Raw genomic sequence first — 14,969 nt, forward strand, 5'->3', positions numbered from 1 at the left:
TTTCCTCCGTGGTCCTGATAATACTATACTGAAGTAATAAAAGGCAGATACAAGTGTGGAGATTTTATGTAATTCAAAGTGCTTTTTCCTGATCAATGGATAACCTAACTAATCTCACTGTCTCCAAATTTTCCTTAACCAATCCAGTTCCAAGTAAACTGTCTTCCAAAAATTAGCCAAGACTTGCCTTATAGCTGCTAAGTATTTAATCTAGGCTTGCCAGTCCCCAGATCTAGGTGGGGGAATTCCCCGGTTTTTCAGGCTTCTCACCGCCTGAAGTCCCACCCCAACAGACATCATATGCCTTCAAACCTCAGCAAGTTTAGAAGAGGCTTGCAACTGTTAGTGTTTCTGAATGTGTTTGTGTACCTTTAAATCTTGGCAGGAAAGCTGCAGAGGGGCAGGTGAGCAGAGCCACATGGCTCTTAGTCCCTCCGTTTGCTTAGAGGAAAATTCCACCTCCTAGGCTGTTCTTTAATTTTCCTGTTAGTCTGAAGAAGTTGATTGAAATACAGCAGATGGTTATATTCAGCAACTTGAGTAAATTGCCCCACTGAGATCACAAAAATGTGTGCTTGCAAACTGTATTTATTTTGGCTGTTTTGTGAGAGTGTGTGTGCACTTTCATTTAGTGGAAGTTCAGCTGCTGGGGGACAAGGAAATGAAGACTGTATTCAGTGGAACTGCACTACTTATTTTATTTTAGGGAATGGAAAAGTCTCCTGGCTCCACCCACAAAGTCTCCAGATATTTTCTGAGTTGGACCTGGCAACCCTAATTTAATCATTTATACTGTTGAAACACCTAGCACCTTAACATAATTTGATTTTTAAAATCTCAGGAATCTTACGGTAGTACTACTCCCAAGATCTTTAATGTAGTTTCAACCACCATATTCCAGTATTTCTGTGCATGCCTACATGAACACCATAAGAGTATGTGTGTGGTGAGGGGGGGTGGAGATTAGCTTTATCCTTAGAACAAAACTAGCATGCACCTGAGAAGTTTGAGTAAATCTTTGATAACCTCCAAGGTGATAGATTCCATTGATGCACCATTTTATAACCGTTTTCCCTTAGTTGTAAACTAACTGAAAACAGTGATCCTTCCAAGTATATATACCTCAAAACATCCTAACAATGATTTAAAAAAAATCAGCAGTTGGTATATTGACATGATGGTATGTTAGTATTTATTTATATATTTATGTTATTTATAGTTTGCTTTTTTTAATTGGTACTTCAGGTGGATTATATAGAGTGGGTCAATACAATCAACAAGATGGGACATTAAATAAAAAGGGAAATAGGATTTAGGTTGTGGAAGAAAAATACTTATGCAGAAGAAAAGCATAAGTATTAACACATTAAACGATACAAAATTACATACTAGGATCCAATTTACAGCAAACTGTACATAGTGGCCTTCTCAAGGTAAGGGAATTTTAAAAAACCTTGGGAAAAGCCGCTAACCCCCGTAATGCATATGGGGAGATGCCACCATATAGACCAGGCCTCAGGGCTATCTAGAAACCCTGTTTCATTGGCAGCTGAAGAGACACTGAGGCTTCCTTAGGAAGGTGTTGCTATGTGGAAAAAGGCCTCATGTCAACTGCATGTCTTAATTCTTTCAGTTGAACTGGACAGAGATATCTTCTATCAAAAGCCATACTGGAAGGAGTTCAGGTTCGACTTAACCCAGATCCCAACAGGGGAGTCTGTAACAGCAGCTGAGTTCCGCATTTACAAGATGCAGAGCATCACTCGCCACATCAATCAAACCCTGCACATCAGCATTTATGAGATTGTCCAAGATCACCCCAACAGGTACAACAAAAGTGATGCTTTCAATCTGGCCAATGGGACTATGTTTTAGTTTTAGTTTAGTTTATTTGTAATTTGTATCCCGCCCTTCCCACCGGGTGGCTCAGGGCGGCTTACAGCATAAAAAATCTAAAATAAGAGTATAAAAATTTAAACATTTCACATAGTTTACATAGTTAACATTTAAACATTTCACACAGTTTACATAGTTAAAACATTAAAAACATACAGCAATCTTATAAAAACTACACTCAGTTTCAAGTTTCAAGTGCCGGTTAGTTGTAAGCCAGCCGGAAGAGGACTGTCTTACAGGCCCTGCGGAATTGAGCGAGATCCCGCAGGGCCCTTACCTCTTCCGGCAGCTGGTTCCACCAGGAAGGGGCCATTACGGAGAAGGCCCTATCTCCAGTAGATTTCAAACGGGCTTCCTTTGGCCCGGGGACAACAAGGAGATTTTGAGTTCCCGATCTCAGTACTCTCTGGGGAACATGTGGGGAGAGACGGTCCCTCAGGTAGGTAGGACCTAGGCCATATAGGGCTTTAAAGGTAATGACCAGCACCTTGTATCGAACTCGATAAAGTATTGGCAGCCAGTGCAGAACCCGAAGTCCCGGCTGAATGTGCTCCCATCTTGGGAGCCCCAGTAACAACTGGGCGGCGGCGTTCTGCACCAACTGCAATTTCTGGGTTCGGCACAGGGGCAGCCCCATTTAGAGGGCATTGCAGTAGTCCAACCTCGAGGTGACCGTTGCATGGATCACCGTTGCTAGATCGTCACGCTCCAGGAAGGGAGCCAGCTGCCTTGCCCGCCTAAGATGGAAAAATGCGGACTTGGCAGTGGCTGCTATCTGGGCCTCCATCGTTAAGGGAGGCTCCAGTAGTACCCCCAAGCTTCTGACCCTATGCGTCGCAATCAGTGGCGCACCGTCAAAAACTGGCAGGGGGATTTCCCTTCCCGGACCCCGACGACCCAAGCAAAGCACCTCTGTCTTCGCCGGATTTAGCCTCAGCCCGCTCAGCCTGAGCCACCCAGCCACGGCCTGTAACACCCAGTCCAGATTTTCTGGGGCGCAGACCGGCCGGTCGTCCATAAGCAGATAGAGCTGGGTGTCATCAGCATACTGGTGACAACCCAGCCCATACCTTCAGGCAATCTGGGCGAGGGGACACATATAGATGTTAAATAACATCGGGGAAAGAACGGACCCTGAGGCACTCCGCAGTCAAGCGTGTGCCTCCGGGACAGCTTGTCCCCAATAGCGACCCTCTGTCCCTGACCTTCAAGGAAAGAGGAAAGCCATTGCAAGGCCAACCCCTGAATCCCTGCATCGGCAAGGCGGCGGGCCAGCAGCCGAAGGTCGACCGTATCGAACGCTGCCAATAGGTCCAACAGCATCAGCACCGCCGAGCCGCCCCGATCCAGATGCCGTTGCAGGTCATCTACCAGGGCAACCAACACCGTCTCCGTCCCATGGCCCGGGCGAAAGCCGGACTGAAGGGGATCGAGGACGGAAGCATCATCCAGGAAGGTCTGTAGCTGCATCGCCACTGCCCTCTCGATAAGTTTGCCCAAAAAGGGCAAATTTGAGACCGGCCGATAATGTGCCAATTGGGCCGGGTCCAATGATGTTTTTTTCAAGAGGGGACGGACCACCGCCTCTTTAAGCGGAGTTGGAAAGTGCCTTTCCATCAGGGTTGCCGGTTCCCCAGGGTTGCCGTCAGGGTTGCCAGTTCCCCAGTGGGAGTGCAGGAACCCTGCTTTCACAGGCTCTTGTCCCCTGCCGGCCAGCTGGCTGGCAGATAGAATTGCCAGCCCCAGGTGGGGCCTGTAGATTTCCCACTTTAACAACTGATCTCCAGATGATAGAGATCAGCTCCCCTGGAGAAAAAGGCTTTTTGGAAGGGTGGACTCTATGGCACTGTACTATACTGAGGCTCCTCCCCTCCCCTCCCCTCCCCTCCCCTAACCACCCCCAAAGTCTCCAGGTATTTTACAACACAGACCTGTCAACCCTACCGGCAGGGGGAAATCCCACCCCCAACTGATTTTTTGGGCCTGTTTCTGGTTTTAGGCCTACTTCCTGTTGGGGGTGATGCTCTGGTTTTTGGGCAGAACTCTGGTTTGAAGCCAATTTTATCTAGAGTTTTGCTCAAAAAACAATATTGCCCCTGACTGGAAGTAGGCCCCCAAATGCCCAACATCACTTCTGGTCTCCTGGAAGGACAATGGGAGATCCTACTGGCCAGGTAAGTCAAGCTTGGCAACCCTAGAATCCGGGCTTTTTTATAGCAGGCATGCAGTTCTGGCTGGCCTACTGTCAGGGTGTGTGGCCTAATGTGCAAATGAGTTCCTGCCTAGAATTAATTCCATTTGGAAGCATTTAGATCACAGAAGGGCAGTAAGCCCCTGTTCACCAGGAAGTGTTCTTATGTGTTTTCTCCTGAAACGGCTGGGCTGGGCTTTCATGCAACCCCCATTTTTTCCCCATATGTTTGCAGTTGTGAAATTCCTGATGTATTAATTCCATCATCTCCAAAGGTCATTCTGGTGATTCAAATAAAGGCACAAGGTCCCAAGTCCAACCTTCCTTCTGATTTGTTTTTGAAAAGCCAAATGTTTTTAATCTTATGTTCTATACCCCAGCATGAGCCCGAGACATTTTCTTACCCCCAAGCAGTTGCCCCACATGATCTGAGAGGTGCACTTGGATTGGGTTTTCATGGGTCCTGCATGTGCTACTTCACTGGAGCCTGGAGGCTGCTCACTGGTTTTCCCAAGAACCTCTTGGATTGTTTGTGTGAGGCCTGTCCATGCCTCTCTTGCATTCTGTTAAGTTTTTTTTATGGAGATGGGAACAAAAATGTGTCTTTCTGCACTAGGAGGGAGAGCTGCAGTTACTTTGGGTATTAATAGCTTCAGAGGCCCAAGCATAAGATATATTTTTTTAAAAGTGAGCTTTCTCTGTTTTTTGAGGGGAGGAAGCAGAGATGACATGTTCACATTCTGTTTCAGTTGCCTGCCCTCACCTCCTCTCTTTACTGCTCTAGAGAATCGGAGTTACTCCTTTTGGATCTGCAGGATTTTCTGGCTGGGATGGAGGGCTGGCTGGCTTTTGATGTCGCAGCTGCCAGTAATCACTGGTTGTTAAACCGCAAATACAACCTGGCCTTGAGACTTTACGTTGAAATGGATGATGGTAAGGCCCCTTGTGCAATTTTTAGTTTTTGTTGTTTTTCAAGAACCTTATTTAGAGTCACAGTCATTTATCGCAAGCTGCAGAGAATCAGGGCAGAGCGTCATATCCAATGTGATTCAGCAGTTAGTTCCTTTGATGGAGCCTTGTACATCTGTAGCTGCATCAAGGGTTCCCAAAACAGTGCCCACGGGCTCCATGATACCTGACGACCTGTTTCCTGGCAAATTTGCATGTGCCACTAAAAGTATTTCTTGGTCCCTCCTCTGCTGATACATATGTATAAAAACCAGTAAGGCAGTTTTAAATGTACAATCATCTGATTTATTGAAACTGTTTTATGATGTTTTAATTCTAATGTTTGTTCTTACTGTTGTAAGCTGCCCTGGGCCCACTTAAATTAAAACTTCAAAAATCACACACGTGAGTCAGCTAATGGAGAGAACCGGGTTTGATTCCCCACTGCTGCACAGCTGGATGACCTTGGGTCGGTCACAGTTCTCTTAGAGCTATTCTCTCCAGAGCAGTTCTCTCAGAGCTCTCTCAGCCCCACCTGCTTCGCAAGGTGTCTGTTGTGGGGAGAGGAAGGGAAGGAGACTGTAAGCCTCTCTGAGACTCTTGAGTGAAGGAATGGGGCATAAATCCAAACCCCCTCTGCCTGTGTGATTTTGCACTTACATGTCCAGACAAAAACAAAGACTCCATTCCAAGATGCCTAAACTACAAGCAAAGCAAAAATTCTAATTCCTAGTGCAATGATGCTGGTTAGTTGCAAAGATGCTTATGTTAAATATACTAGTGTGTTGCAATACAAAACATTTCAAACTGGAAATCCCTAGAATATCAAGACTTGCTTTTTGATAGAGTAACAAATTGAGATTTGACTTAGCGTTATAGTCCTTTCCCCCGCATAGTTTTTTGCAGTTGTGCAGTTGGTCCTGGGGAGAGCTGCTGAGGGAAATGTGGGCTAAATCAGTACATCCTTTTTTGCTCTGAACATCTGAATAATTCTGTTGTGATGTAATATTGGCTTCAAGCAAACTGCAGAAGTTTTATGTATCTTGACAACTGGCACATGCCTAACACCAATAGAAGACAACCATTAAAATAATCTGGATCTAGCTTTGGGGGGTTCATGTCCTTAATAGTGGAGCACCCTGCTAGAGTTGCCAACCTCCACGTGGGGCCTGGAGATACGAAATTATAACTGACCTTCAGATGACAGAGATTAATTCCCTTGGAGAAAATGGCTTCTGACTGGCTCCCTCACAGGCTGCTTTGAAGGCTAGACAGTGGCATTATACACTGCTGTGGTCCCTCCTATCCCCAAACCCCACCCTCCCCAGGCTCCACCCTAAGGTTGCCAGTCCCCAGCCACTCTGTCACTTTGCCAATCCCCAGGTGGGGGCAGGGGATTCCTGGTTTGGAGGCCCTCCCCCACTTCAGGGTCATCAGACAGCGGGGGTGGGATGTCTGCTGGGCATTATTTCCTATGGAGACCGATTCCCATAGGGTATAATGGAGAATTGATCCATGGGTATCTGGGGCTCAGGGGGGGGGCTGTTTTTTGAGATAGATGCCCCAGATTTGCAACATAGCACCTGATGCCTCTCAAAACACCCTCCATTTTTCAAAAAGATTAGATCAGGGGGTCTGATTCTATGAGCCCCAAAAGAAGGTGCCTCTGTCCTTCATTATTTACAATGGAGGGAAGGCATTTAAAAGGTGTACAGTCCCTTTAAATGTGATGGCCAGAACTCCCTTTGGAGTTCAGTTATGCTTGTCACAACCTTGCTCCTGGCTCCATCCCCAAAGTCCCGAGATATTTATTGAATTGTTCTTGGCAACCCTACTCCACCCCAAATCTCCAGGTATTTCCCAGTCAGGTGCTGGCAACCCTACCCTATACACTGACCCCCAGACAGATAAACCACACCTATTAATGTGACACACAGCAGTAGTAACATAGTGGAAAGGGTTTGGTTTTTTGATTTTGTAGGGCAGAGCATCGATCCTGGATTAGCAGGCCTCTTGGGTCGCCATGGGCCACGCTCCAAGCAGCCCTTCGTAGTGACATTCTTCCGGGCGAGTCAGAGCCAGGCCAGGCTCCCACGAGCTGTCAGGCAGCTAAGGAAGAAGCAGCACAAGAAGACCAACAGTTTCCCCCATGCAAATAGACTCCCAGGATCATTCGGTAAGAAGCAGGTGCCTTTACTGGGGGTCTAGCTTGGCCCTGGAGTAGAAATGAAGTGTGTCTCCAGGTAATTTTTTGAATCAGTTTGGCATCCTTTCAGAAGTTGCCCTTGACTACTGCTTTCTGTCTCTCTGTGAACTCAGAAAGAGCCATGTATATACATGAATGTGTGTGTATATGTATGTTTTGGCAGACATCTAGACAATATCAGCCCATTCATGTTTTATTTATAATTGTATTATTCATAATTGTACTATTTCATGATTTAAAACCAATAAACTATTAATTTACAAAAAAGAAAGAGGTATTGCACATGCCTAACACTTGGTGCTAGATTAGGGTCACTAATTTCCAGTGGGATATAACCAACAGAGAATCACAGAAATAGATGAAGACGGACAAAAAAAGTGACAAATTTATTTAATTAATAGAATGAATGTTGCATTATTTCATGATTTAGTTATTTGTCACGGCTTTTCTTCTGTCTTCAATTTCCGAGAAAAGCCTGGAGATCTCGTGGTGCAGAGATCAGTTCCCCTGGAGAAAACAGCTGCTCCAGAGGGAGGACTCAGTGGCATTATACCCCCACTGAGGTCCCTCCCCTTCTGAAAGTGCAACCTGTGCTAGGCAGCTGCTCAGAAAAAGCTGGCCCGAAGCACCCAAACACAGATTTATTAAAAACTGATCCATTTAGCTGGCAAGGAGAGCCGATAGTTGCTATGCCCCCAAGTGATACCCTTCCCAGAAAGCTGTATTCTCCTGTATGTATCCATGTCAGCCTCTGGAAGGATTGTTAGAGCTGTTGGCACAAACTGAGGTGCAGCCTCACCGAGGAGAATTGTCGTTCCTCCTTGCCTGTGGCAAAGAAACCTCAGCATAGCAGACTGACTAGGCATTTCCCCATGCAAAGCCAGCAGGCTGTGGTCAAACTGTCCATCCTTTGACATCGCTCTTTAACCCTTCCTCCCACCCCAGATGATGTTCATCCTTCTGAAGGGAAGCACGTGTGCAGGAGACAGGAGTTGTATGTCAGCTTTCAAGATCTTGGATGGCTGGTAATTTTTGAAGGGGTGCTCTTCTTTCTTCAGCAACTGTATTAATCCCCAAGAAAATGGAAAAGCAAGAATCCAGATTTTTCCTTTTTCCTCCTGGGTCTCTCTCTCTTTTTCCCATGAGCTCAAGTCAGATTTATGTGCAATATATTAATTCCAGTTGTTCAGCAGATGTTAATGCAGCCATTCCAAAATGATGCAATTCCAAAATGACACACCACATGAAGTAAATTTAGTTTAATTAGAAACTCCTCAAATTCAAAGTTACCCATCTGCAGAGGAGGCTGCCTGCTGCATCTCTGCATGAAGACCATGCTAGGTGAGAGACCCAGGATTTTTTTTTGCCCAGAGACCAGATTCAGATCAGAACCATATGAACATATATGAACATATGAAGCTGCCTTATACTGAATCAGACCCTCGGTCCATCAAAGTCAGTATTGTCTTCTCAGACTGGCAGTGGCTCTCCAGGGTCTCAAGCTGAGGCTTTTCACACCTATTTGCCTGAACCCTTTTTTGGAGATGCTGGGGATTGAACCTGGGACCTTCTGCTTCCCAAGCAGATGCTCTACCACTGAGCCACCGTCCCTTCCCATGACAGATGCCCAGTGCTGTTTGCCTAAACTGACATGGCTCCCTTTCAGGTTGGGAAAACAGTGTGTGGGAATTTGGGCCACTTGAGGTTAAAGAAACTCACGTTATTTAGAGCGTTTTAAAATCACTTGTTTGAAAGGGAAACATGAACTGATAGCCTCAGAAATGCAGGGCAAGGGCAACTTTCCTAGCTTCCTGGTGTGAGCCTCTTTTCATGAGCAGGTGGCCTGATCTCGTCAGGGCTTGGGAGCTAAGCAAGGTCCCCCATGGTCAGTACTTGGATGGAAGACCGCCAAGGAAGAGTGAGGTGCAATGTGGAATGGCAAGCCACCTCTGCTCGTCTTTTGTCTTAAACTCCCTGTGGCTGTGACTGGACAGCATGGGGTGTTCCAGGCAGCCTAATAGCCCTGCCTAGGCCAGTCTTGTTAGAGCTTGGGAGCTAAGCAGGGTCAGCTGTGGTCAGTATTTGGATGGGAGACCACCAAGGAACTCCGAGGTTGCTGTGCAGAGGCAGGCAATGGCAACCCACCTCTTCTCATGCTCCTGCCTTGAACACCCCATGGTTTGGGCTGCCATGTGTCAGTCGCAACTCAACAGCACATTCTTCTTCCAGCGTAGGCTTCTCTCCTTCTGAGTTGATAGGCTGAAGCTGCCTGGCATAAGGAAGGGGCCTGAGTCTGCGCTGAAGCTCCTTTGTCTTGTCCTTTCAGAACTGGGTGATTGCCCCCCAAGGCTACTCAGCCTTCTACTGCCAAGGAGACTGTGCTTTCCCTCTGGATTCCTGCATGAATGCCACCAACCATGCCATTCTCCAGTCCCTGGTCAGTACTTACCTGGGAAGGGCAATGGACTATGGAGGAGGTGGGGGGGGGCGGGATCTTCAGAAGGCTGTAGCTAGCTGTGTGTGTACATGTCTTCCTCTCCAGCAGGTTTTGAAGGGTTTTGTAGCATCTCAAGGTATCACAGAACCTGTTTGAGTCCATGTAGATAGATCCAAGTGGGCAGCCGTGTTGGCCTGAAGCAGTGGAATAAAGCAGTAGACAAGTTTCACCTTTAAGACAACTAAGTTTTATTCAGAATGTAAGCTTGCCATTGGATTGCTTGCCATTCCATTTTTGTCTGATGAAGTCTGCTTAGAGCATATGAAAGCTTACATTCTGAATAAAACTTAGTTGGTCTTAAAGGTTCAACTTGTCTACTGCTTTGTTCTATTTGAGTCCAGTTAGCACTAGGCTGAAAGAAATATGTCCATCCTCTATGATACCACCTGGAGCAACAGTGGTGTCCACGTTCTTTGGCTGGAGAAGACAAAGTGCTTTCACTAGAGGAATTGAAAGTGGTCTGACAGAAGCCACAATTTTCTCAGTTTAGGACAGATTCTTTTTCCTGTGGTCCCGGAATCACTAAGCAAGTGTGGTGTAATGATTAAAAGTGTCAGACTAGTATCTGGAAGACCCCAAGTTGAAATCTCCACTCGTGCTGTGGAAGCTCGCCTGGTGACCTTGTGCCAATCACACACTCTCATCCTAACCTACCTCACAAGGTCATTCTGAGGATAAAGTGGAGGAGAGGAGAAAGATGGAAGCCGCTTTGGGTCCTCATTAGGGAGAAAGGCAGGGTATAAATGAGTCAAATAAAAAGAAATGAGATGGGAGGGATGCAAAAAGCCCACTGTTGTGACCTCAGATTCCCTTCTAGTTTCCTTCTGACAAATCTCTTCTTCCTCTGCCAGGAGGGCTTCCTTCCCTTCTCTCTTTTGGGGAACTGGGCTGGGCTATCTTAATGGAAAAGGTGTATCCTGTAGGAGATTTGGAACTTTCTTTTGTGATGTCGGCACACATTTTCTGGGCAGCTTCCCCAAGGAGATGCCCATGTGCTGAGGGCCAAGGCTGCAAGCATCCCAGGTGTTCTCCTGCTTTGCTTCCTTGAGTGGCAGTGAGCAGGCTGAAGCTGGGGAGGAAGTCCAAGAAAAAGAAGAAGATATTGGATTTATATCCCGCCCTCCACTCCGAAGAGGCTCAGAGCGGCTCTCAATCTCCTTTACCTTCCTTTCCCCCACAACAGACACCCTGTGAGGTGGGTGGGGCTGGAGAGGGCTCTCACAGCAGCTGCCCTTTCAAGGACAACCTCTACCAGAGCTATGGCTAACCCAAGGCCATTCCAGCAGCTGCAAGTGGAGGAGTGGGGAATCAAACCCGGTTCTCCCAGATAAGAGTCTGCACACTTAACCACTACACCAAACTGGCTCTCCAGTTCTTTGTGGTTCTTGAACTTGCTGCATGTAGTAGAAGTTCTTGTGCACCAATATCTTTTGTGGGCTTCCGCGAGGGCAGATCCAAGACAGGTCTAAATCTGGGCCTTCCTTCAGTGTCATTTGTATGAAGAAACAGGCCTGGAGTTAAGAGCTTGCTTCAAATAATAGTTAATGTTGAAATGACCTTAGAGGGCTACAAGCTTTGAGGGGGGAACCAGAAAGGCCAGGGTGTGAGGAGAGATTAGCATCTCAAAGAGAGCCTGACATGCCTGAAAGAAATGGCTCACACATGTTTGGCAACTCTCCGCAGTGCAGAGCGTTTGATGTTAGGAGAGCTCACCGGCTCACACCCCTTCCAGGGCAGGGGAAGAGCTTCAGTTCCTGCCATTTTGGCACTGGGAGAAGCACCAGGCAGAGGGACAAGAGGCACACATGCACGCACAGAGCAGTTTCTGGGCCTCTCCGGGGCTGAGGAAGTGTTTGGAGAGGGATTCTCACCACAGTACGTGAACACATGAAGCTGCCTTATACTGAATCACACCCTTGGCCCATCAAAGTCAATGTTTTCTACTAAGACTGGCAGCAGCTCTCCAGGGTCTCAGGCAGATCACCTACTACCGTATCCTTTAATTGGGTGGATTGAATCGAGGACCTTCAGCATGCTAGGCAGATGCTCTAGCAATGAGTCACAGCACCCTCTCCTAACAGTAGCCATGACTGGTCTCAGAGGCTTCTTAGCAACTATCATGAAGACAAATTGCCCATAAGTCCTCACACTTTTTTGGAACATCTTTTTAATCTCTCCGGGATGCTCAGGGAGCATTTCAGAGGGCTTTTCAGGCAGTACATAGAGCCTCATCCAGAATCAGCTTCAGCTGTTTGCACCTGTGCATGGCCAGCTAAGGTTGGGTCTTCTGCTTCAGAGGGCTCTGATTAGTGTTGGACTCTTGTGTAGCTTTACTTCTGCAGCAGTAGAACTTAAAAAGATGGAGAGCACGTGCAGTTGAGTGTATAGTGCATTAGTGAATAGGTGCACTTTGAGCGTGGAAAAACACAAAGGAATGTAAAATGCACAATGATCCTGCATTTGCAGTGCCCGTGATTTATGTTTATGTAGATATTTATACCCTGGTTTTCTCCCCAGTGGGAGACTCAAAGCGGCTTATAACATAGTTATCCTTTCTTCCGTTTTGTGCACACAACAACCTTTTAAGGTAGGACTAGGTGGAGAAAGCACAAGAGATTATCCCAACATCACCCGGTGAGCTTTTTGGCAAAAGCAGGAATTTGAACCTGAGCTCCCAAGCTTCTGAGCTGACACTGTGCATTGTAGCTTCTTTGTGCTTGAAGACAATTAAGTGTAGCTCAAAGTCATTATCTCTTCTGTCCCCTTTATCTATTTAATTCATTTATATGCCACCTTTCTCTTCAGTGGTGACCCAAAGAGGCTTAGATCATTCTCCTTTCCTCCATTGTATCCTCGCAACAATCCTTTGAGATTGGTGAGGCTGAGAGGGAGTGACTAGCCCAAGGTCACCTAGTGAGTTTCCATGGCACAAGTGAGGATTCAAACTTGGGTCTTCCAGATACCACTCCGACACTCTTAACCACTATGCCACACTGGCTTTTCCCCTGTAATTCAGAGCTGCTTTCTATTGCCACTAATCACTGGGCCACACCCCAAATCCCTTTCCTCGTCTTCTCAGCCACTGCCCCTGAGCTTGCTGCTGCTGCTCCTCTTGCCAGTTTGCATGGGACAAGCAGCAGGAGCTGAGAGCAAGTCCAGCAAACACCCTGCAGCTTCCCTTTCTTAGGTGCAGAATTAATTGAAAAGAATGCCCTTGAGCTGGTGATTTGCTGCAGCCATGGCTTTGGACCATGTCTCTGCCTCGTACAGAGTCAGTAGTTAGGTCCATCTAGCCTGCTTTTGTCCCTCTGTCCAGCAGAAGAGAGACCTTCCCCCATCCTGCTTCCAGAAGGGCTACAAGCTGAACTTGCCACAGCACATGGACAAAGTATATGTCTAGCTGCTGAATTGTGAGACCCCCTCTGCAAGGGAGTGCCCATTTGCTGCATGAGCCCAGAATGGGGGTGAAATTCCACTGAAATTCAAGGGCCCGCTCCAGTCCACACTGCCAGCAGTGCTCTGAGAAGCGGGCATCTAAACTGACTTTCAGCACGGATGCTTTGGAGAGCGTTTCCAACATCAACTGCAACTCTAGCTGCCAAATGTTTCTGAATAAACATTTTTTGGGGAAAGTTGAAAAATAACATGCTTATTCAAACTTTGTGTAGGTAAACAAATGCGTCTTTGAAGACTTCTCTGTTTCTCTAAATCCGGATTGGGGAGAGGTGGGGCCATTGCCCATTTAACCTTTGGATTTGGGTGAGTACTGACAGAGCTTCCCCCCTCCCCCCATCTCCCACTGCAGGTCCACCTGATGAAGCCAGACACCGTCCCCAAGGCTTGCTGTGCCCCCACCAAACTGAGCGCCACATCTGTGCTCTATTACGACAGCAACAACAACGTCATCCTCAAGAAGCACCGCAACATGGTGGTGAAGACATGTGGCTGCCTTTGATGCCCTGGGAGACCCTAGGGCTGCCAAACTCCAGGTAGGGCCTGGAGATTCCCCAGAATTACAACTGATCTCCAGTGCCCCTGGAGAAAAAATAGCTGCTTTGGAGGGTGGACTCTTTGGCATTCCACTGAGTTGCCTCCCCTCCCCAAGCCCAGTCCTCCCCAGGATCCACCCCCAAATTTCCAAGAATTTCCTGGCAACCTACAGGCAAGGGGGGAAAGTAGGGATGGTCTCGCGGGGTAGGCAGCACCTGTTGCTGAAGAAGTGTGTTTAGAGGAAATGAGAGGCTGGGATTGGTGACCTTCCCTCTTCCCCGTTCTTAAAGAACAGGCCATGGCGCCTGACCGTGGACTGACACGGGTGGAAAGGCCTCGCTTTGGCTAGCGACTGGTTTGTTCCTAGCCTGCGCAAACAACGGGCCCCAGTAGAAAAGCCTCTGCCAAAGAAACTAAAACATGACCTGGCTACAGACACAGGTCTCTTTTGTCCTCTGTGCCAGAATCCTCCCAAAGATCCGGCTGCAGTTTAAATTAAATTTAAAAACTAAATTAAATTTAAGCATCTGAAGGAGAAACCCCATGGAAACTGATATGCTTGCTTTGCATAAATATACTCTTATTCGTATGCTTTATTTTGTGCCTAATATATTGAGGGTTTTTAAAAAAAAAATAGAATGGACATTTTTTATTTTGTAAGGAGCAACGTAAGAGCAAATGCCCTGACTTGGATAGCCCAGCCCTGTCAGATCTTGGAAGCTAAACAGGGTTGGCCCTGATTAGTACTTAGATGGGAGATCAGGGTCGCTACACAGAGGCAGACAATGGCAAACCATCTCTGAACACCTCTTGCTGTGTACCACCCCCCACCCCACCCCCAGTTGCCACGACTTGATGGCACTTTCCATCACCAATTAAAGTGAGGATGGACAGTTCAGGTGTATCTGAGGAAAAAGATTTACTTGCTGCCTCACCTTTTTGACATCTCTGCATGTACTCAAGTTCCTCTTCAAGCAAAAGGGCCAGAAGAGGGGTTTTTAAAAACAAACAAACAAGTTTTTCAAGATCCCAAGCTTGAGTGTGAACAGATTGCTTGTGATTAGAATCTGGCCCTGGAAGGTACTCAGATGCTTGCACAGGTTATGCCCATTTGTTTTGGGAGTGGGGTGGGTTTGGGTTTTTATGTATTTATGCGCGTGTGTGTGTATCTGGAATTATGGTGACCTCTGGTGATTGACCTGCACTGGGGGCATGGAGGATATCCAGAGAGGTGGCTGAAT

At 47.0% G+C, this 14,969-nt stretch overlaps 1 protein-coding gene across 1 annotated transcript in view; it reads left to right on the plus strand.

The window, feature by feature from the left end:
- Positions 1-14,377, plus strand: part of LOC132585974 (bone morphogenetic protein 8B-like) — a 49,347-nt gene extending 34,970 nt beyond the window's left edge. The window contains exons 2-7 of the mRNA XM_060257869.1: positions 1,634-1,826; positions 4,872-5,020; positions 7,017-7,211; positions 8,187-8,266; positions 9,568-9,678; positions 13,544-14,377. Coding sequence (XP_060113852.1) covers positions 1,634-1,826; positions 4,872-5,020; positions 7,017-7,211; positions 8,187-8,266; positions 9,568-9,678; positions 13,544-13,693 — 878 coding nt within the window. The 3' untranslated portion in view covers positions 13,694-14,377. The remainder of the gene's footprint in view (positions 1-1,633; positions 1,827-4,871; positions 5,021-7,016; positions 7,212-8,186; positions 8,267-9,567; positions 9,679-13,543) is intronic.
- The last annotated feature ends 592 nt before the right edge of the window (positions 14,378-14,969 follow it).

This window comes from Heteronotia binoei, chromosome 17 (genome assembly GCF_032191835.1).
Source record: "Heteronotia binoei isolate CCM8104 ecotype False Entrance Well chromosome 17, APGP_CSIRO_Hbin_v1, whole genome shotgun sequence".
Taxonomy (NCBI): Eukaryota; Metazoa; Chordata; class Lepidosauria; order Squamata; family Gekkonidae; genus Heteronotia; species Heteronotia binoei.